Source organism: Megascapheus bottae, chromosome 16 (genome assembly GCF_031878675.1).
Source record: "Megascapheus bottae isolate mThoBot1 chromosome 16, mThoBot2.hap1, whole genome shotgun sequence".
NCBI lineage: Eukaryota > Metazoa > Chordata > Mammalia > Rodentia > Geomyidae > Megascapheus > Megascapheus bottae.
The window spans coordinates 42720990-42744920 of NC_143524.1; the positions used below are offsets into that span (position 1 = coordinate 42720990).

The 23931-nt window shown below is 42.3% G+C and overlaps 1 protein-coding gene across 3 annotated transcripts in view; it reads right to left on the reverse strand.

The window, feature by feature from the left end:
* Positions 1-23623, reverse strand: part of Stim1 (stromal interaction molecule 1) — a 168261-nt gene extending 144638 nt beyond the window's left edge. For all 3 annotated transcript variants that reach the window (XM_090348303.1, XM_090348302.1, XM_090348305.1), the window contains exon 1: positions 22846-23623. In XM_090348303.1, the coding sequence (XP_090204429.1) occupies positions 22846-22990 (145 nt within the window). In that variant the 5' untranslated portion in view covers positions 22991-23623. The remainder of the gene's footprint in view (positions 1-22845) is intronic.
* Positions 23624-23931: the final 308 nt, after the last annotated feature.

Below are 23931 nucleotides of genomic sequence, written 5' to 3' on the forward strand. Positions count from 1 at the left end.
GAAAATCAGGCATAATTTTAACTATGGAAGAGACTACAAACAAAATACTAAACCAGAAATCAGTAGAACTGGGTGGGCTTAGTTCTACCCTAGATATATAGCCTTGGGAGGTTACCACTGTCTTCTTCATTTAGTTGTTTACTTCCTCTATGATATGTAGATAACAATTCTCTGCTGTCATACCTCAAAGCTGCTGTGGGTATGTTGAACAAAGACCCATCATGAGTATCAAAGTGCCTTGTAAAGTGAAGAGAATCCATTTGAGGGGCCCTTATATGACTACCATCAGCTGGCTTAGAAAAAGATATCCCTGTAGCCAATACAAAATCAAAAAGTAGAAAATGTGATGCCAAATTACATGGTACAGACTAAGAAAACTATACAGTCTGAAAAGAGAAATCTCTGGATTAAGCAAAGAAATCATGGGGGAGGGGAGAGAACAGACAAGATTAGACTATGATGCAGAGCAATGGCAGGAATAAATGTTGGCAGGGATAAACTAAAGAGGAGAAGAAGCAGGAGAGGAACAGTGCTGCTGCGCAGATACTGCAGTTGGAGAGGCAGGAGATCACAAAGAATAGGCAGGGTAAAGTCAAACTGGCAAGTGAAGATAGGAAACTAAAGGTCAGAAGGAGGAAGCTATTGCAGATAACATGAGCTTTGGTGGACAGAGAGCTATATGTCATTGCACACATTTATTGTCAACAGTGTGGTAGGCACTGTCAAAGATTTTGGGGGTACAAATGAAAATAAGATGTGTCCTGCTGTCTTGATTCTGCATTTGAATTCCAGCTCTTCCCCTTGCAGAATGACATGGGCATTACAAAAAGGCAAGTTTGGCTGGGTGTGGTGGCTCATGCCTGTAATCCTAGCTAGTCAGGAGACTGAGATCTGAGGATCAAGGTTCAAAGCCAGCCCAGGCACAAAAGGACTTGAAACTCTTATCTCCAATTAACCTTTAAAAAACAGGAAGGGAGGCTGTGGTTCCAGGGGTAGGGTGCTAGCCTTGAACAGAAGAGCTTAGGGGCAACGCCCAGGCCCAGGGATAGCTTAAGCCCTAAGACCCACCCCCCCTTCCTGGAAAAAAAAAAAAAAGGCAAGTTTGAGGCTGGGAGTTTGGCCCAGTGGCAGAGTGCTTGCCTAGCATGCACCAAGTCTTGGGTTTCATTCCTCAGTACCACATACATAGAAAAAAGCCAGAAGTGGTGCTGTGGCTCAAGTGGTAGAACTCTAGCCTTGAGAAAACCCAAGAACAGTGCTCAGGCCCTGAGCCCAAGCTCAGGATTGGCAAAAAAAAAAAAGCAAGTTTCAGATAGGCCTAGTTTCCAGTACCTTCCTTCACTTACTGATACTGCTAGTAGAGTGACTCCATCAAAACTCTCTAATTCTAAAGCAAAAAAAATTATCTTTTACAGAATTTTAAAAAAACTTGGCATATGCCTTCCAGGTACCCAATAAATTATTATTATTATTATTATTATTATTATTTATATCATTTACTAGCACTGTGACCTTGGAAAGATGGTTTAATCTCTCTGACCTTCAATTTTATCATCTTTTTAAAAAAACATATTATTTCTTTTGGTGGTACTCGGGTTTGAACTCAGGGCTTTGTGCTTGTTATATAAGTGCCCTACCACTCAAGCCACACCCCAGCCTTCATCACTTTTTTTGGTGGGGGAGGGGAGCATGGGGCTTGAACTCAGCATAGGCGCTGTCCCTGAGCTCTTCAGCTCCAGGCTACTGCCTTACCCTTGAGCCAAGCCCCACTTCCCGTTTTCTAGAGGTTAATTGGAGATAAGAATCTCAGGTCCTTTTGTGCCCAGGCAGGCTTTGAACCTTGATCCTCAGATCTCAGCCTCCTGAATAGCTAGGATTACAGGTGTGTACCACCTCACCCGGCCTTCATCACTTTTTGAGCAAAAGTAATGACAGCTACCTCATAAAACTGTTATGAAAATAAAAGAAAAAAACGGTGTAAATCATCTAGCATGGTAAACAGCTTCCCTTTCTCCCTGCCCAATTTGAGATCTCCCCTGAGACAATATTCAGATCCCAAAGGACAGCACTAAGGACATAGGTACCAAACACTTACAGATTCCACACCTACAAAGCATCAGACCCATTAAGCCTCAAACCAATTTAGCCAATGCTTGACCTCTACTATCCAGAAGTGTTATCAATATATTATTTACAAGTGTCTTCAATTCACAAGCAAAAAGCCCTTTCTGCGTGATGGAATTCTTCCCTTGCTTATTCATTCTCCCAAGAAATTATTCAGAATGGAAAGTTTAACATCTCAAATGCTCGTCAGAGAGAAAAGAGTGGTATTTCTAGTCCTTTAAAATTATAGAATAAAAATAAAATAAAATAAAATTATAGGATAAAACAGAGAAGTTATGGCTCCTTGCTCAGGGATGAATAAATTTCAATGGAGTTTATAAGGATCTAACAAGAGCAGGCAAATCTGCCACAGTTCTACTAGTCCAAGAATGCCCACAAACAGGCCCTCAAGCCTACAGGAATTACTCAGGCATGAGGGGAAATTAGATTTTTACTAGGAAAGGTCAACTCAGAAATACCTGTTAAGTCAAATGAACATGCCTGTTCCAACTCTTAAGAGAATTTACAACTGATCCGGAACAGGAGTCAAGATGAATACAGGTTTTCACAGCCACAGCTAACAATTACTGAAAGGTTAGAAGCTGAGGGGTAAACTTCTCAAAAACTATATTCTTTAAACTGTTTGTTTGCTTTTTATAAGTTATATAATACTGTGCTTAGCAAATTCTAGTCATATAAATGAAGAAATGAGCTTTGAACTGTTTGTTTTTCACAAGCTGTAACACTGTGGTTTAGCAAATTCTAGTCATGTCATACAAATGAAGAAACTGAGCAACTTACTCAGGAAAGGAACCTAACGTGCAGAATCCAAAAATAAACCCAGTCCTTCTGATTTCCAAAGTTTAACCATTTGTTTGCTGTTATACCTTTTAACAACCTATTACTATATGCCTGGTGCGACTCCTGGGTGATTATACTGTAACACATAAGACAGACAAAAATCTATAGCATTTTCATTCTAAACTAAGCCACCTCTATAGTTTAGTGGGTAGGTTTATTTCTCATTCACTTAGTAAACACACACTGGAGGAATAAAGCGATTCTTTTCCATCACCTCACAGGAATTTCTCTCAGTCACTGCCCAAACAGCATTTAACTGTGTATCCATTAATACTACATCCTCCTTCGTTCCCTCCTATGTCAAGCCATATATTAGACCAAAAGCTTCCTCGCAGTGTTAGCAAGTGGGCACCAATCACCTAGTTAATATGAAAATAGTATTTCAGAGTTAACCAAATACTTTTGAATAAATAAGCTTATTTAACCCTCATGAAATTAACCAAGGTAGTTACTATTCTCCTTTAACTGACATCTAGAAAGCTTTGGACCAGGAGTGTGGCCTAGTTGTAGAGTGCTTGCCTAACATGCACAAAGTCCTAGGTTCAAATCCAGTGATATGTTCCAATAGATGGTGGTCACAAAAACTAAGACCCATATTCTGGATTAAAAACTCAGTGTTAAAGCCAGCACTGCCAGCTCACCTGTAATCCTGGCTAGTCAAGAGGCTAAGATCTGATGATTAAGATTCAAAGCCAGCCTGGGCTCAAAAGTCCATGAGATTCTTATCTCCAATTAACCACCAGAAAACTCCAAGTGGTGCTGTGGTCAAAGTAGTAGCACTAGACTTGAGCCGAAGAGCTCAGAACAGTACCCAGGCCCAGAGTTCAAGTCCCACGACCTGCAAAAGAAAGACAGAAAAGAAAGAGGGGGGGAGAGGGAGAGAGAGAAAGAAAAAATGGCAGAGGAGTCATTTTCTGGTGGAAGGAATTAGAGAACTTTCTGGAGGTGAGAACTTAGCTAGGCTTAAAAGGATAAAAGGACATGAAGTCAGGTATTGTGGTAAGCATGCAGTTTCAGCTACTTAGGAGGCTGAGCAAGTAAGAAGATTGTTTAAGTCAGAGTTTAAGACCAGTGTAGGCAAAGTACCTGGTTTCACAAAGGAGAGTGAAAGGAAAGGGCGGGAGTCACTTATGTTATCTTAGAAAAACAACCAGAAGCTTGGGAGAGACCTTGATTTGGATTGATTCAGTTGTGAACAAGGAATAAGTTTCCTGTAATGATCAAGGTATTTCCTTCTCCGAGTCTATTTCTTCATCAGTAAAATGGTCATTATTAAGCATACCTCAACCAGTAGCTGTGTAAAACACTAGCCATAACCTAGCACAAATCCTAGTTAGAACAGAAACACACACCAGAGAAGGATATTCTACAAATCCTAGTTAGAACAGAAACACACACCACAGAAGGATATTCTACAAATCCTAGTTAGAACAGAAACACACACCACAGAAGGATATTCCACGGCAACAGAAATGACCTACAAGCTCAAAGATTAGGCCACTGGGGTGATGCGGAAGAAAAACAGGGTATCAACCAAAAGGTCTCCAGCTTTTAAATGCCTGGAAGTAGTAAATGCAGGCCACATCCAGGTAACAGCCAACATTACTTCCTATCATCAGATGTTTGGCAGTCCATTCTAAAAAGTGTCACCTCACTGTGCATTTAACAGATGAAGACCTGGAAATCCACTCCTCCACTCCACAGGAAAGACAGCCCCGTGGCAACTGCTGATATTCCAGGAGGCTGGAACAGGACCTAGTGCAAGGAAAGTATTGAGTCCAGCTTCCAACAGATTTTAATTAGTCAAATCTTAAAAATTTATAACCACAGGAGATTAAAAGGAGCCCCCAGGGGAAGCCTCCGCCCTTCATACAGTTCAGTCAATTAGATCTATTCAAGTGCCCTAATTTTCACCATTGAATTCTTTAGGGAATAAGGCACACCAAGTTCTGAATTCTGGCTGAGAATACAGGCACATGTTCAGCTCAGGAAGAATAGCTGGCTATTAGACCGCAGCATCAAATATGCCCTGAGGCACTGACATCTTTCCAGTACAGGTAAAGTGAACTAACAGGACTTCCCTGTTGCCAGGCTCTATTCCCAAATCTAGAGTCCAGCTGTATGTAACCCATTATCCCTGTAGCTATATACCAGCCTAATTCATATTAAAATGCTAGCAAAGGACTGGGAGCATAATGGTAGTATGCTTGCCTAAATTGCATGAAGCCCTGGATTCAATTCCCCAGAACCACATACACAGGAAAAAGCCAGAAGTGGTGCTGTAGCTCAAGTGGCAGAATGTTAGCCTTGGGCAAAAAGTGTCCAAGGACAGTGCCCAGGCCCAGAGCTCAAGCCCCAGGAATGGCAAAATAAATAAATAAATTAAATTAAATGTTAGTAAAGGCAAATGCAGATCTGCAAATCAGAAGGACTCGCAACACAGTAACACTTGTGTTTTAAAAGGATAGGGTTTAAGCCGTCACTGGAGGTACTTAAGAGGCTGAGATTTGAGGATCAAGATTCAAAGCCAGCCCAGGCACAAAAGGATGGGAGACTCTTATCTCCAATTAACCTCTAGAAAACAGGAAGTGGGGCTTGGCTCAAGGGTAGGGTGGTAGCTTTGAACAGAAGAGCTCAGGGATAACACTCAGGCCCAGGGGTAGGATGGTAACCTTGAACTGAAGAGCTCAGGAACAGCGCCCAGAGTTCAAGCCCCATCACACACACACACACACACACACAATGACCCTCATCCATTTTTTTGTTAATAGTACCTCCAATCACGCATTAACATACTCAAAACATTGGTATACTTTAACTCTCCTTAAGTCCTATTGACTCTGCCTCCACAATTCACTCTGATCTCTACTCACAATTTTGAAATCTCTCCTCTAGGCTCTTGCCTCCAATTTCTATTATGCATATTTGTGTGAGATTTAATCTTCCTAAAGCCAAAACTCACGTCATGTCACTTCTCTGCTTAAAACCCTACTTATTACCTACAGAATAAAGTCTAAACTATTTACCTAACATTTCTCTTTCAATTAATCTTTTGACCTTCTTTTATAACATTTTCCCTGCAGATACCAGTCTGAAGTAATGTTCTTCAAGAACTCTCCAGTTTTTCCCTCTATACCTTCATTGGTGATATTTCTCTCAAACTTGCTTATATTTCTGCCTAAAGTACTAGAAGATTTAACCAGGCTGCTACTTCATCCACAAAGCTTCTCTAATTTCTCTAGGCAGAATTGATCCTTTCTATCTTCAAACAGGACTAATATCAACCCTAGGACAGTGAGCCTAGACAGTGCCTTGCACAAAGCTATGGAATGGGAGACCTGTTTTAAGGATTAAAATATAATCATGTATGCAAAAGTACCTCACCCGGTCCTTTTGTAGCATAGGTTCAAACTAAAAGAGAACTTGCTATAATGCAAAATTTAGTTTTAAAGCATTTGGTTTAGAGTCAAGGTCTCATTATATAGCCCAGGCATCTACCAGGATTATCAACTTGGATGTACATCTTAACTCTCATCTAGAGTCCTTCTACCGGGGCAGGAATTGTCGAATAACCAATAGCAAATAGGCTAAATGTAGATAGAAGAGGTAAAAGAGCTACATACCCAGAGTACCATCCCAAGAGGAGCTCAACCGGAGTACTACCTTTAGAAGATACAAACTGAATACGCATAACTGTGTAGCCAAATACTTGACAAACATGATATGATCCATTCAGAATTCATAGGTGAAACACAAGACTCTCTCTCCTCAACCCCTCACCAAACTCTAATACTTTTTTTTTTTTTTTTTTTTGCCAGTCCTGGGCTTGAGCTCAGGGCCTGAGCACGGTCCTTGGACTTTCTCAAGGCTACAGCTCTACCACTTGAGCCTCAGCAACACTTCCGGCTTTTTTTTTCTGTGTATGTGGTACCGAGGAATCGAACCCGGGCCTTCATGCATGCTAGGCAAGCACTTTAACCACTAGGCCAAACTCCCGGCCCCCCAACTCTAATTCTAAGACACTTCTTCCAAGCTTTTTATGAGACAGACTAATGCTAGTAACTGTTGTATAGTTTCTAATTGAAATTTGCATCTGATACAACTGTTTCCCTCTCCACAAATTATTAAACAAAAAGAGAAATAGTTTTGGTTTGGGGATCAGATAAAGTTCAATTCAAATCCTGGGCCAGCCAACTTAAGAAAATTATTTAAACTACTGGAGAAAATTATCTTAAGTTCCTGGAGAAAAATATTTACCTGGAAGTGGCGCTATGGCTCAAGTGGTAGGGCACCAGCCTTGAGCTAAAGAGCTCAGGGAGAGCATCCAGGCCCAGAGTTCAAGCCTCACAACTGACAAAAGAAAAGAAAAAGAAAAATACTTTCCTGCTAGGTGCTGGTGACTCATGCTGTGATCTACCTACTCAGGAAGCTGAGATCTGAGGATCGTGGTTCTCATAGACATGAAGTCTATGAGAATCTTATCTCTAATTAAAACAGCCAAAAAACCAGAAGCAGCTCAATGTGGTAGAGTGCTAGCCTTCAGTTCAAGCCCCACTAACAACCAAAATAAGGAGGAGAGAGAGGAGGAGGAGACGGAGGAGGGAAAAATATGTGCCTATAAGAGTTATTCTATAGGGCCGGGAGTTTGGCCTAGTGGTTAAGGTGCTTGCCTAGCATGCATGAGGCCCTGGGTTCGATTCCTCGGTACCACATACATAGAAAAAAGCCGGAAGTGATGCTGAGGCTCAAGTGGTAGAGCTCTAGCCTTGAGAAAAATCCAAGGACAGTGCTCAGGCCCTGAGCTCAAGCCCAGGACTGGCCAAAAAAAAAAAAAAAAAAGTTATTCTATATTTGTAAAGCACTTATCTAGATGCTCAAGAAATAGTAGCTATAATCATCATTCTTATCATTAAAGTTATTTAGTCTTAATTATACATTTGTCACTTTACAGAAGTTCAAGTGACCTTTTCCTTGATCAACAAAAGTTTCTCAAAATAAGACCACAAAAAATAAACACAAACAAAAAGAAATACTATTTTCTAATCAGTGTGTATATATATATTGTATCTGAAGGGCACCCATCTTCCCTGGCAACTGCATTTCAGAAGCTGGTTCTTAGAGCTTGGCAGGCCCAGACACATTTGTTTTTAACATGTGCTGTAGTGATGAGAGTTCTGAGAGCTTCCTAAGAGGCCTGAGATAACCCAGAGAGGCCAAACAAGAGTAGAGCTAGTGAATCACACTTCAAAATTTAGAGGTACGAGATTTGTAGGTCTGTCTGCCTGCCAGCCAGTGAGACTTTTGTCATTACCTAGGCCAGAGATGAACATCAGGCTCTGTAACTATGGCTAGAGAGGAAAAGGACAGAGTTGTCCTACATAGGCTGCATTGACAGCATAGTTTGATTCTTATTCATTGACCTATTGTATCAAGTACGGAAAGAAGCTCCTCCCTAATGCCTTTAAAGAAAGCTAATGGAATGTTAGCTCTTTCAGGATGACATTCTCAGAAGCCCAGGGAATTTTCGGCATCAGAGATAATATTATAAAAGCCAGCTATCGGGGCTGGGAGTTTGGCCTCGTGGTTAAAGTGCTTGCCTAGCATGCATGAAGACCCGGGGTTCAATTCCTCAGTACCACATACATAGAAAAAAGCTGGAAGTGGTGCTGAGGCTCAAGTGGTAGAGCTCTAGCCTTGAGAAAGACCAAGGACAGTGCTCAGGCCCTGGCTCAAGCCCAGGACTGGCAAAAAAAAAAAGCCAGCTATCAAAACTAAATAAAATATCACCTATCTTGCTGGGCAATTGTGTCTCATACCTGTAATCCTTGCTACTCAAGAAATTGAGGTCTGAGGATCAAGGTTTGAAGTCAGCCTAGGCAAAAAAAAAAAAAAAAAAATTGAGACTTTTATTTCAATTTAGCAGGAAAACGGCTAGAAGTGAAGGTGTGGCTTAAGTGGTAGAGAGGGCCAGCCTTAGTGATAAAGTTAAGCAAGAGTGCAAAAGCCCTGAGTTAAAGCCCTCACATCAATTTGTGTGTATACACACACACACACACACACATCATCATCATCATCATCATCATCTTCATCAGCCCAAGACTATCCTATCTCCCTGCTACACAAGCCCAGCAGTGGGAACCAGAAAAGATTCCCTCCTCCATCCCACAAGCCAGGCTAAGAAAAGCAGTTGAAGCTCATTCTGTTCATTTGGCTGCCTCAAGTTTGACCTGAGGTAAACCTGTGTGGGCTGTGGAACTGAAGACAGGGAGCAGCAGAATCCAAGGAAGCCTTGTCCACAGGTGTCAAGTCTTTCTTTACTCCACTCATAATGTCGCCACTTGTTCAGGGAAGCCACTTATGTAGCAAACAAAAATGCCAGCCAGAGTCACTAGCCAAATAATTCCAGTGTGATTGATAACTGTCACTAAACACCGTAAGTAGGTGCTCAATACAAAAGATAAAGTAATAGGTCAGGCAGAAAAAACATCCCTAAAAAACCCATCACACGTTTGGTTCAATCAATACTGGAAAAAGTAAATAAGCAAATTTGCTTAACAAATATCTATAGGGCAGGCACATGCTCATTGATCAGTACTGTGATACACTTTGATAAGAGTATAAATACTGGGCTGGCTGCAACAGCTCACACCTGTAATCCTAGCTATTCAGGAGGCTAAGATCTGAGGATAAGCCAGCCCAAGCACTAAAGACCACGAAACTCTTGAATCTCCAATTAACCACCAGAAATGGGAAGTGGGGAGCTCAGGGACAGGCGCCCAAGCCCAGAGTTCAAGCCCCGTGACCAACAACAACAAAGAGTATAAATACTGGATATATATTTAAATACTAGTATAAATACTAGTGGTAGAATGCTTACCTAGCATGCACAAAGCTGTGGGTTCAATTCCTTGGTACTACATACATAGAAAAAGTAGGAAGTGGTACTGTGGCTCAAGGGTAGAATGCTACCATGAGAAAACTCAAGGACAGTGCCCATGCCCTGAGTTCAAGTCCCAAGAGTAGCAAAAAAAAAAAAAAAGTACAAATACTGCAGTGGTAGAAAAACTAGCATGTCTCCTGTCCTCGAAAGAAAGGGAAATGTACAAATAAGAGAACTTTAAACTCTATACAACTCTCTCATACATGCAACTTTTTTTGTTTCTTGTTTTTTATATATAACTTTTATTTTTTTTTTTTTTTGCCAGTCCTGGGCTTGAGCCCAGGGCCTGAGCACTGTCCTTGGACTTTCTCAAGGCTAGAGCTCTACCACTTGAGCCTCAGCACCACTTCTGGCTTTTTTCTATGTATGTGGTACCGAGGAATTGAACCCGGGTCTTCGTGCATGCTAGGCAAGCACTTTAACCACTAGGCCAAACTCCCAGCCCCTATATATAACTTTTAATATAATTTTATGGTTATTATTAAGGTGTTGTACAGAGGAATTACTATTTCACAATTCAGGGAATGCATACACTTCTAGTTTGACAATTTCACCTCTTCCTTCACTTCCCCTAATCTCTCCTTCCAGTCCCTGACTACAAGTTGCAGTTTCTTTTCTACATAGTGTATACTGAAAGTATATAACCTTTTTAATCTCCGTTTTTCAAGTGAAGAAAGTTTGAATCACATTATCAGCAAAGTCTAAAGCCAGTACCTAGTACTCAATACTCCATCAAGCTGCCACTCACTGAAAGGCCAAAGCAGGTCATCAAATGCACAGAGACTACTGCAGACAGCAAGAATCAAAACCAGATCAAAGATGAGAGGGCATGTTTATAGATAACATTGAGAACTGAGAGAGTGGGGAAGAGTAAAGAATGATAGAGAACATTCAAGATGGAATGTAATTTGACAGAATACAAAAGTATAATTAATGGTGTGTTCTGCAGACCAAGATGGAGAAAACAGAGACAAAGACGAAGAAGAGGAAGAAGAAGAAGAAGGAGAAGAGGAGGAGGACAACGACGACGATGACGAAAAAGAGGAGGAGGAAGAGGAAGAGGAGGAGGACGACGACAGTGACGACGACAACGACCTGTTTGGGCCAACAAAGTAACAGAGAAATATCAATTAAGTGAAGTGTTCTATTTTTGGAAAAGCAACCACTATCCATTAAGAGATTTTAGAACCTAAATTTTCTCTTTTCCAAGCTACCCAGCAGAAAATAAAGTTACTACAAAGTGCTACTGGCTCATTTCAGTTGTTTCCTTATATGGCCTTTCATACAAAATAAATCTGCTTCTCTGATAAATAAGTATGACAGACCTTTTGCCATTCACATTCAAGTCTTGCCAGCCCTGGAAAATTGTCTCCAGAAAATTGACAGTACCGAAGAAGCTTCCATTGTCATTTTCCAGGAGGTCACAAGAAACTCCACAAGGCTTCAGATACACTTATGAATTCTAACACAATGTCACCTGTAAGCCTAATTTTCAGAAGCCAAGTAGGAGCAGTGAAGGCTGCAACAGTAAATTCTTTCCAACAGACTTCAGAATCAAAGTTATCAAAAAAGATGTTGAGAGACAGGACTAAAACCTAGTTAAAACTAATTCAGGATAGGGCCTCAGAGGAGTCTAGGTGGTGTCAGAGGCATAAAGGGAAGGTCCATGTCAAAGCAATGAAGTCATATTTGAACCAAGTGGCATGAAACCAAAGGGAATACAGAAAGACTTCTTGAGGCTGTAAGAAATAAGCAAAATTGAAGGGGGGAAAAAAAAACACCTAAAAGATCACAATACTTAGAGGTAATACTGGGGTATTGTTTAAAATGGCTGAAGTAATCTCTGTCCTCCTGGTATCAGGTGGCCTCATTATGTAATCCTTTCACCTTGACTCTGGACTTACTTCTCACAAATAGAATATGGAAGATATGGAAGCATACAGATTCCAAGATTAGACAACAAAAAGAGTGAGACATTCATCTCACTCTCTCATGCTCTCTCTTGGATCACTTATTCTGAGGTTAAGAAGCCAACTGTCATGTCATAAGCAACCCAGTAGGGAGGTTCATGTGGCAGAGGACCAAGGTCGGCCAACAACCATGTAAATTCACTTGAAAGCAAATACCCTTTCCCTAGTTAAGTTTTCAGCTCCAGCCAAGAGCTTAACTAGCAACCTCATGAGACCTTGAGCCAGAAATGCCCAGATAAACTGCACCCACAAAATCAAGGAGGTTTGTTTTTTTTTAAGTATTGCTTTAAACCTCTAATTTTGTCATAATTTGCTATGCACCACTAAACAACTAACCCAAGCAGAGACCTGGCCCATCTGCTCAGCCATTTCAAGATTGCAGGTGGAACTAGAGAAGTGGTTATATACAGAAAAGTAGAAGGAGTATAGGCCAGAAATAAGGTCAAATACTATCACCCAGACTTTATTCACTTTTCCTAAGATCTTCCTGGCTTGATATATCCAAAGCCTATATATGTGTGTATACTTGAACAAAGTCAATGGAACTACAGTAATTCATACTGTAACTACCCTCAGAGATTTGGTACTGTAAGTAGACATAGATTCTAAGCTTCTTCAGAACTGGGGGGAAAAAAGGCTGAGATGACTCAACTACCCATGCAGCATTTTATAATTTATATAGTTTATAAAGCTCTTTCCTAAATATTGTCTTTTTTTATCCTCACCTCACAACTTTTTTGTATGTGTGCAAGTGCTGGGGCTTGAACTCAAAAAAACCTGGATGCTGTCCTTTAACTTTTTCTCTCATAGCTGATACTCTATCCCTTGAGCCATACCTCTACTTCTGGCCTTTTTTTTTTTTTGGCCAGTCCTGTTTTGAACTTGGGGCCTGAGCACTGTCCTTGAGCTTTTTACTCAAGGCCAGCACACTGCCACTTGAGCCACAGCACCATTTCTGGCTTTTTCTATGTATGTGGTATCAAGGAATTGAACTTTGGTCTTCATGATTGCTAGGCAAGCACTCTACCACTAGGCCAAACTCCCGGCCAGCTCCTATTTCTTGCTTTTTGCTGGTTATTTGGAGATAAGAATCTCATGGACTTTACCGCCAGGGCTGGTTTCAAACCTCTATCCTCAGATCCCTGCTCCTGAGTAGCTAGGATTACAGGTGTAAGCCACCAGTGCCTGAGAAGCCCTGCAATTACTAATCTTATTCCTTTTTTACAAATGAAAAAAATCTTACACACTAGACACTACGTTGAAAATGAACTATACAACTTGTGGTAAGGGATGGGAGGAAAATACCTGGGAGAGAGAGAGGAAAGAGGTCCAAAAGAAACGTATTCTTGGGCCGGGAGTTTGGCCTAGCGGTAGAGTGCTTGCCTAGCATGCACAAAGACCTGGGTTCGATTCCTCAGTACCACATACATAGAAAAAAGCTGGAAGTGGTGCAGTGGCTCAAGTGGTAGAGCACTAGCCTTGAGAAAGCCCAAGGACAGTGTTCAGGACTTGAGTTCAAGCTCCAGGACTGGCACTAAATAAATAACTAAATAAATGGAGAATCCGCCCTCTAAAAAAAAAAAAAAGAGGGGCCGGGAGTTTGGCCTAGTGGTTAAAGTGCTTGCCTAGCATGCATGAAGACCCGGGTTCGATTCCTCGGTACCACATACATAGAAAAAAGCCGGAAGTGGTGCTGAGGCTCAACTGGTAGAGCTCTAGCCTTGAGAAAAGTCCAAGGACAGTGCTCAGGCCCTGAGCTCAAGCCCAGGACTGGCAAAAAAAAAAAAAAAAAGAAAAAGAAAAAGAAACATATTCTTGACCTGACTTATGTAACTGTAACCCATCTGTATATATTACCTTTATAATAACAATTAAAATTTTTATAAAAACCATAAAAATTTTAAAAACAAGAAAAACCTAAGGCTGAGAGAGATGAAGTGACTTACATCCACTAGGTAAACAAAACTAGTAAAGAAAGGGACTAGAACTCTACAGCTTTCCAGAAATCAGATATTTATGTGGCTGTGGCCAAACTAGACCTTTCTGTAAACCAAAACCAATCATCATCACACTTGATATGTCAAAGCTTCTACCCAACCCTTCCACCTAATTTCCCACCTTCCTAAAACAGATCTTCTGGAGAATTAAAGTTTCCCAAATGCTTTGGTTTTTGTTTTCAAACAATGCATCCATATTACATTTATTATGTATCAGCAGTGAATGAAATAATAAATAGATAATTGTAAAGCTTATTTCTTTATCTTTACCTAACCCCTTCTAAAGAAAGTATTTTTCAACTACTTAGTAAATTATAATAAAGTCAGAATCAGATAACTTATGTAGTTGAATTGAATTCTATGAAGTTTATGGTATATAAAATATGTCACATGACAAATCTTGTGCTAGAAGCTGCAGTAAAAAAGTTGAACAATTCTACAAAATTGAACATCTATTAACCTAACTCGAGGAGTTTACGGTGCTGCAAAAGAGCAGGCAAGTGTATAAATAGGTAACTCCAATAGCATGATATAGCTGTTAACAATATAGAATCTACTATCTATCCTCCAAAGCAACATTACTTTGTAATTTTATGGTTCAAATATCTTTGTCAATATAATTATGACAAGACTTCTGAGGACATAGCTTTGAGTGCCAGATGCCTCTTTGGGGGTATGCTGACAGGTAGTATGTTTTGGTAAAAAGAACATAGGCTAAGTCCACTGATTCTTATACTTTTTAGCTATGTGATATAGAAAACAACCTCTCTGCTACAAATTCTTCAACTTTAAAATGGCAAAAATGCAAGTTTTTTTTTAAATTGAAAAGGGGCTGGGAGTTTGGCCTAGTGGTAGAATATTTTCCTAGCATGAATGAAGACCCTGGTTCAATTCCTTAGTACCACATACATAGAAAAAGCCAGAAGTGGTGCTTTGGCTCAAGTGGTAGAGCTTTAGCCTTGAGAAAGTACAAGGACAGTGTTCAGGCCCTGCATTCGAGCCAGGACTGGCAAAAAAAAAAAAAATTGAAAAAGTAATAGGCAGATATGAACTTGGATGGAACTTAATGCCAAGTGCCCCTGGATAAAAAGCAACATCCCTACGATTAACAAAAGGCTCAAAATGCACTCTAAAAAATCAGATAAATGAGAAATACTAAGATCTATTCAAATAGATTTTAGTGCAGCTTTTCCAGCAAACTGTAACACGAGTGAGACAGGGCATAACAAAAAACAGAGATGAAGTACAACTCTCCTCTTCCCTTCCTCCACAAAGATCTCACAATTCTGAGAAAACAGATACATAGAGAACGCACTATGTGCTCGATTAGAAATTTATACAAAGTGTCTATAGGGTAATAAAGAAAGCTCTGTATTGCTATTATTTTATTTCTTTTTTATTTTTAATATTCTTTTTATTGTAATTAATAGAAGGGTTACATTATATTAGCCAGATAAAAGGCGCATTGCTTCACAAACATTGATACCCCTTCTCGTGTTTTTGTCCCCATTTCCCTCACCCCACGCTATTATTTTATTTCTTAAACTATATTGTGGGTACATACCAGTCTATTCTACTGTATTATTCTACGTTTACTTTCTTTAATTTTTTTTGTACTTTTTATTGTGTTTGTGGTGATGGTGGTGGTGGTGGTTGTTGTTTGGAGGCAGTGTCTCATTATGTAGCCTTAAACTCCCAATTCTCCTGCCCCAGCCTCCCAAATGCTGTATTACACACATTGGCCACCTGGCCCAGCCCTGAATATATCATTCTTTATATTTTCTTATTTATGTTACTACTTCATGAGTCATTTTTTTTTGTTGGTGGTAACAAATAAATACATATACATATTCTATTGTAAGCCCAGTTTGATATCTTTTTCTCTCTCTCCCTGGAAAAACATCTACCACAAAGGGAAATGTCCATGAAGCACTCAGCAATGTATATCAAAAGCCACCCAGCAGGAAACCAAAGGGCCCCTTAGGGCTGGAACCCAAGTCCCATGGAGACTTGGGAAACCACTTCTCTCAACAAGACCTCATCTCTTCCTTACTAAAGCGCACAAGTTAACATAAAGGCCCACATCCCTAAGAACCCAGGAATAGAATTCAGGGACCTGTGAATGTGGATGGAAAAGAAATGAGATCTTCCTTTTCAAGATTCTCATAATAAAATTGCTTCCTTCAATTATATATTCATATACATAGGCAAATGACAACAATATTATTGGCAGTACCTGTGATTTATTTCACATTTTATTTTATAGAATAGACTTTTAATAATTGTACAAAAGGGCTTCAATTCAACTTATCAAGTTTACAAGCCCAACATATCCTGATCAATGTCACCTCTTCCATTGTTCTCCCGTAAATACCTGTGATTTTGTCACCAATAAAAACATAGGTATTTGTACACCACGTATTATTACAAGATACACAAAATAGTGATATTCATCCTTGCATAAAAATTAGGGTAACTGCAAGGCATGGCGGCTCATGCCTGTAATCCTAGCTACTCAGGTGGCTGAGATCTGAGGATCGAGGTTCAAAGCCTGGGCACTAAAGAACATGAGACTTTTAATACCAGTTAACCACTAGAAAAGGAGAAGTGGGGCTGTGGCTCAAGGGGTAGGGTGATAGTCTTGAAGAGCTCAGGGACAACATCCAGGCTCAGAGTTCAAATCCCAGGACCCACAAAAAAAAAAAAAAAGTAGGGTAATTGTTAGAACCACTACTAGATTACACATGACTGAAACCATTCTATCTGAAGGGACTCATGTGAGGTAGCCAACAGTGAAGTAACTCTGCATAGTTATCAGCCACCAAACAGTGGGATCCCACAGGTTGACACTAGTGACCCCAGATATCAGTAATCCCCCTTTGTTTCAATGTCCCCTAATTGGATTACTGCCTCCTGATTCTCTTCTGCCTTCACTTAACCTCTCCATTCCAAAAAAAACCCTCCCCAACTACCTTAGCCTAGCTTAGGCCAAATAAATCTCTTTTAACCCTTTGCCTACATTTCAATAAGCCTGCACATTGCAATGTATTTATTATTTCCTATGGACCTACAAAACTCAGACATCTTTGGTAGCTCCTTCCACAGTACAAAACAAGCAACAGTCATTTTTCTGACTTATAAACTCAGTAACTAATTCAGGATCCCTGTTGAAATGTCCTACTCTACTTTTCTACCAATAACCTACTATGAAACTTCTAGTTAATGCCTAAATATCAGTTTCCTGACGCATAAAAACAAGTAGGCTGAACTGATATTTCTCTTAACTTTTTAATTAAATGGCCATTTTTTATTACCTCAGGATCTTAGAGAAATGATGGGGGAAGCTACAGAGTCTCCTTCAGCTCTCCCAGACAATCTCTTGTTCCTCTAGGCTTCCCGGTTGTGTGTGTGTGTGTGTGTGTGTGTGTGTGTGTGTGTGTGTGTGTGTGTGAAACACATATCCATACATCTGGAACAGCATTATCACAATGTTTTGATAGAGTTTCAGGATGTAAAGGTTAATTACTGAGGGAGAGGTAAGGAGACTTCCTGGACTTGGTCTCTGGCTCTCTTTACTAACTATAATCGTGTGCAATTTTTAACTTCTCTATGACTTCACTTTCTCAATTGTAAGGAAAATAACATCTATCACACAAGATAGTTAACGATAAAGTGCCTATCACATAGTTAGCACCAAAAACTGTTATCATTATTGGTGATGCTATTTTATTCATCTATCTTATTAGATATTGATCTCTATTATCATCATTTATGTTTTCTTATACACCATAATATGTATATATGTATGTGTTTATTTTCTGTCTTCAACACTAACTTGCAGGAAGGAGGGAAGACATCTGTTTTGTTCATCCTAAAATCTCCACAGAAAACATTCATAGTACCTGACCTAGAGCAGTCACTCAAATACTTGCTGAGTAAATAGGCCATGAGCTGGCACTGTTCTATGTTTGCTGAATCAAATAACCTAACTAAACGTGATTGTCAAAGCTGAGGCCACCAAGCAGATACATCCTGGCTGTTTCAGGATTAGGGTGTCCCTCTCCCCAGCAGTATTTGCTTCAGGCAAGCCCCACCCATCTGCTCTTGGCCCTATCCCAGTTCTGGGAACAACCCTCTGCTAAAATTAGCATAGCTACCAAGATGGCCAACCCATTTATAGCCTTGGAGGCAGCAATAACTAACTGGGTGGGCAGACAGGGCTCTGGCCTGACACTCCATCAGGACAAGATTGAGAAGCCAGCCTACTCTACACACTGCATACATGCCTATCTTCCAATACTTGCTTCTAGCTAAATGAACCAAACCACAGTTTCTGATTAGAGATTCTCAATATTCTAACAATGGCAATCACAACTGTCATATACCTTAGTCCTCACACACATTCTACAGAAAATAGTTTCTAGAGGCAATGAGCCTACAGGCAAACAGGAGTTCCAAGAATCCATTTCAAGCCATCTTCAGAAATGTAGGACCTTAAGTAGTAGGCAGGCACAGATCTTTACTGAGAAAATGATGTAGCACAGTTGAGTTTGAAAGTATTTTAAAAAAAAAACAAAAACAGAAAGTGTAAGGCTTCTCTACTGCTCAACAAGACAGCCTTCAAGCAGAGTCATGGTTTTAACAGTATTTAGTATATGCAAGAGAAATTTGCAAATATGAGAGATTGACTCAGAGCCTTATGCATGCTAACCACTCTACTACTAAGCTATACGCCCAGCCTACCATACACTAAATCTTTTGGGTGTTTTTCTTTTCTTTCTTTCTTTCTTTCTTTCTTTCCTTCCTTCTTTCCTTTCTTTCTTTCTTTCTTTTTCTTTCTTTCTTTCTTTTTGAGGGAAGAGGCAATAATGGAGTTTAAACTTAGAGTCTTGGGCCAGGAGTTTGGCCTAGTGGTAGAGTGCTTGCCTAGGGTGCATGAACACCTAGGCTTGATTCCTTGGTACCACATACATAGGAAAAAAAGCTGGAAGTGGTGCTGAGGCTCAAGTGGTAGAGCTCTAACCTTGAGAAAAGTCCAAGGACAGTGCCTAGGCCCTGAACGCAAGCCCAGGACTGGCAAAAAAAAAAAAAGAAAAGAAAAGAAAAGAAAGAAAGAAAAGAAAAGAAAAACAACTTAGAGCCTCACGCTTGCTAGGCAGGTATTCTACTAATAAACCCTACCTCCAGCCCTTTCTATACACTGGCTATTATTTTTGAGATAGAGTCTTGCTTCCTACCCAAGCATGCCTGGACCTCCATCTATTTTAGCTTCCTGTCATAGCAGGAATAATAGGTAAGTGCCACAACACCCAGCTTCTTTCCAACAATGGCAGCCACAACTGCAGATGCCCCGTAGTTCTCACACACATTCAACAGAAAGTATTTTTTTCTTTCTAGAGGCAATGAGCCTATAGGCTAACTGAGGTTCCAAGTATCCATTTCAAACCATCTTCAGGAAATCAGCCGGTATGTAGCCTAGTTATAGAGTGCTTGCCTAGCAGTCAGGAAGGCCTGGGTTTGATTCCTTGGTACCACATGCATAGAAAAAGCTGGAAGTGGTGCTGAGGCTCAAATGGTAGAGCACTAGACTTGAAACGGTCAAGGACAGTGCACAGGTCCTGAGTTTAAGCCCCAGGACTGAACACACACACATACAGACAAATACACACACACACACACACACACACACACACACACACACACACACACACACACACACACACCAGAAATGTAGGAGATGGGGTCTCATGGGCAACTAAGACTTTTTAAAACAAATTTTGTTCAAATGAATACCAAAAAAATAAAATTTTGGGGCTGGGAATGTGGCTTAATGGTAAACTGCTTGCCTAGCATGGAAGACAAATTGTTTTTTAAAATAAAATTTTGTAACAACCTTAAAGGAAACAGGTACAATATATCTAAAGTGTTGGCTGTTGTTGTTTAATGTATTCTCACTGGGCTGAGCGGCTCATTCCTATAATCCTAGCTTCTCAAAAAGCTGAGATATAAGGATCATGATTTGAAGTCAGTCTAGAGAGGAAAATCCATGACACACTTTTTCCCCCCAATTAACCACAGAAAGCCAGAAGCAGAGCTGTAACTCTAATGGAGGTACACTAGCTTTGAGCAAAAAAAAAAAAAAAAAAATGTATTCTCTGCACCCTTAAACACACTTTCCAGTGGAGAAAAGAGCATCACTATTCTTACTATTCTTGAATATCAGCTACAGTGTCACCACGGCCTACCTAATTACCAGAAGAAGAACAACATTCTCTAGGCCCCACCTAGCACTCCTTTAACAGGACAGGACCTGAAAAGATGGAAGAAGGCCAAGACTTAGCATTAGAAGATCTGCCTACAGGATCAAGCACAGGACCCAGTTTTTTCACTCCTAGAAATAGGAATATATTATCCAGCCATACATCCAAATTGGGATGTCGTGAAACTTTATAGGAAAACTTCAACAGAAATGTTCAACACTAATACTGAATTTGATTTGGAAAGTGGTAGCTTTAAGAGCAAGTAAAACTTCTGTGTTCTGGAAAGGGGTGGCTTGGGTGGTAAAACACAGTCCATAAGCAAGCAAACCAAGGGAGAGCGTGAAGCCCTGAGTTCAAGCCCTAGTAACAAACATAAAACAAAAAAAGTAAGGGAACTAAAAAGGCTGTAAGAGGTGCTAGCTGCATAGAACGTTTCCCTCAATACCCTTTGCAGAGCCTCGTCTGTGAACCACCTTTTGACAAAGGTAAGTCTAAGTCAAAGCTCAAGAATGAACAAAAGAGACAACCTACCAGGAACAACAGTGGGGACATGCATGTTCCCATGCAAATCATAAGCATTCACCCAGAGTCTCTCTTTTTCTTTTTTTTTTTTTTTTTTGCGAGTCCTGGGCTTGAGCTCAGGGCCTGAGCACTGTCCTTGGACTTTCTCAAGGCTAGCACTCTACCACTTGAGCCTCAGCACCACTTCCGGCTTTTTGCTATGTATGTGGGGTACCAAGGAATTGAACCGGGGTCTTCATGCATGCTAGGCAAGCACTCTACCACTAGGCCAAACTCCCGGCCCTCACCTAGAGTCTCTAAGACTTTTCTCCCTGAAATTCACTATTATTATAACAATAGGAACCAGTTTCTGAACTGAGAGGGGGAAAAAACAAAGGAAAGTCCATTTTTCCGTGGTTCATTAGTCTGGTCACTGTTATCTGTCCAAAGCTGTGACATGAAGCACGGGGGGACAGGGGAGGGGGGAATTAGAGGATACAGCTGGGTTGTCTTGAAGATGGTTCTAAATGGTAGAAGCACAGCCAGTCCTCTGAAACATGATGTAATTGCGGTCTCCATAAGCACATCCTCAGAATTTCCTGAGAAATGCCAGAATGACTCTCTAAGCCAAAACAAAAACATGCTAAAACACAAAAAACAACTTCCTAATAGCTGTTACCTTTCACTCATGTCTGAAACATCCCCTCTGTCAGGAACTCCTATTTTAAAGTTAAAAAAAAAAAAAAAAAAGACATTAGGGACCAGGAGTTTGGCTTAGTGGTAGAGTGCTTGCCTAGCATACACAAAGACCCGGGTTCAATTCCTCCATACCACATACATAAGGGGGAAAAAAAGCCAGAAGTGGTGCTGAGGCTCAAGTGGTAGAGCTCTAGCCCTGAGAAAGTCCAAGGACAGTGCTCAGGCCCTGAGTTCAAGCCCAGCACTGGCAGGGGAAAAAAAGACATTATCAGTAAAAAAAAAAAAAAACAGCCGTCATTGGTGGGACTGTAAGATCTTTCCTTTCATAGTCCAATGAAACCAAGCTCCAGGCTGGGTGTCAGAGGCCTGAAAGAAGCAGACTGAGTATTAGTACTCAAGGGGTTCTTGGGGCATCTGGAATCATATGCAGCTCAGGCAAAGAAACCAAAGGGGAATTGTCCAAAAAAAGATCTATCACTAATATCAGCCTCTGCCTCTGGATCCATCCATGAGACGCCTCACCCACTAGGACCTAAACTTCCTTTTCTGACTTGTATCAGCAGATACCCACGGGACCATTCCCTCACTTGAGCTCACTTATGGTCAAAATAATCCACTATAAACTCTTTCCCCACCCTACTTATACCTCCCCCACCTCCACCTTACCTCACCCCCACACACATACATCTGCACAATACACTCTTCAGGCCACTGCTTTGGGCAGCTCAGTGACAGGATGAAATGACTTTCTACTTCAAGAGCACACCTAAACCCCCGACAAGGCTTCACAGGCACATAGGGAACAGAAATCAGGACATATGAAAAATAACATGGAATTCCCTGCTCTGTGAGAAGAACCAGGAAAAGCCAACAAGTGGTCCCAGGAATTATACTATGGCAAAGTCAAAAAAGGCCATTTCACTCCCTCGTGGTAAATAAGATTCCATCTAAGGGCTTGCTTTGATATTTCACAAGGGCAGAGCTGAGAGACAACAGATTTCCTTAAAGGAAAGGAGGGACAAGGGTTCTCATAGTAGGAAGGACACACCTGGACAATAAGCAAGAAGCCCCCTGGCCCAACCCAAGTGGCCTCAATCCCTCCCCCATCCCCATGCTCCCAAGTGCTAAAACTTGCTTTAAAAAAAAAAAATGACGAACATATCATCTGGGTAGGGCATTCTTCCAGACAAGTAGTCCTGACAGGGTCTTGCCTTGCTGATCTGCAAGGTCTATGTGCCCCCAATGGCTTCACAGTGCCAACAAAAGACATTCTAAGGAGGGATGCAAAAAGTTATTCGGGAGAGACAAGTACCATTACCCAGTGCAACTAAACAGGAAAAAAAGAAAAGAAAAAGAAAACAGAAGAACTTCTCAGACGACTGGAACTAGGCAGTTCTCTGTGTGGATCCTCCACTAAACCCTCATGTGTAAATGTAGCTTCCAACTGCCCACTTCGGGCCACTCAGCTCTGAGTCGGAGTCCCCAGGCTAGTCCGGCCCGCAGCAAGGCCTTACCTGCTGCGGTGGACTCTTCATTCGTCGCCCCGGAACCGGCTCCCGTCGCTTTCTCGCTGTGGCTGTGGCTGTGGCTGAGGCTCTGGCCCTGATGCAGGAGGAGCCCCCAGAGAAGCCACAGGGCAAGACGGGCGCACACATCCATGACTGTAGGTCTCAGTCACCATGCGCTTGCTGCGGACACCTTGGGATCCCAGAGGCAAAGCCGGGAGTCCCGGGAGTGCAGGCGACACTTCTCAGGCAAGATGCCCTCGCAGCGCCGCAGCTGTCCGGCCACCTGCGGGCCTGCCTCCTCTGACAGCCAAAGGTCAAGTTCTCCAAGTTTGGGCGCAGAGGGGGCCGGCGCCTCGGGTCCCACGGTGAGTGGTTCGGGCCGGGCTTTTCGGCGGCGGCCTGAGCTCCGGCTGCTTCCGGAGAGTCGGGGCAGGGTGGCAGCGGGGGCCCCGCAGTCAGCTCCGCAGCCGGCTAACACCCTCCGCCGCCGCCGCCGCGGGAAGGGGCGGACGGGCCTCTCCCGCCGCCCGGGGGGAGGGGACACCGCGCGGGAGAGGAGGTGCGAAGCGAGGGGCACCTGACCTCGCCCCGCCGGGGAATCCGAGCCACGGAAGCTCCGGGGAAGCGGGCGCCCCGCAGGCCCCGGTGGGCACGGATGTCCCCGAGATCCTCAGCCTCCCGGGCCGAAGTCAGCGCTCCCGCTCAGTCCCGTGCCCGCTGGGCCCTCGGTACCCCGGTGCAGCAGGCGGACGCACACGGGCCAGGCCCGGGAGAGCGGCTCTGGGGCGGGCGGGCGGCGCGGGGCGGGCGGCGCGGGGCGGGCCCCGGGGAGGGCGGGGGCGTGCTCTCCTACGAACCCGCCCCGCGCCGCCCGCTCCCCGGCCAAGCCCGGACCCGCCCCAGGGCCGGGGCTTAGCGGGGAGGAACCTGCGAGGGGTGGGGGAGGACGGTGTCTGCAGTCCTCCGCTCCCGACTGGGTGTCCGGGGCCCCCAGCTCGAGCTGGTCTTCTTCTGGAGCCCCTCCCCGGCCTCCCTCCGCCGCCCCCTGAGTCTCCCGCGCGAACCGCCCGCCTATCGGAGGGCCCGACGCGC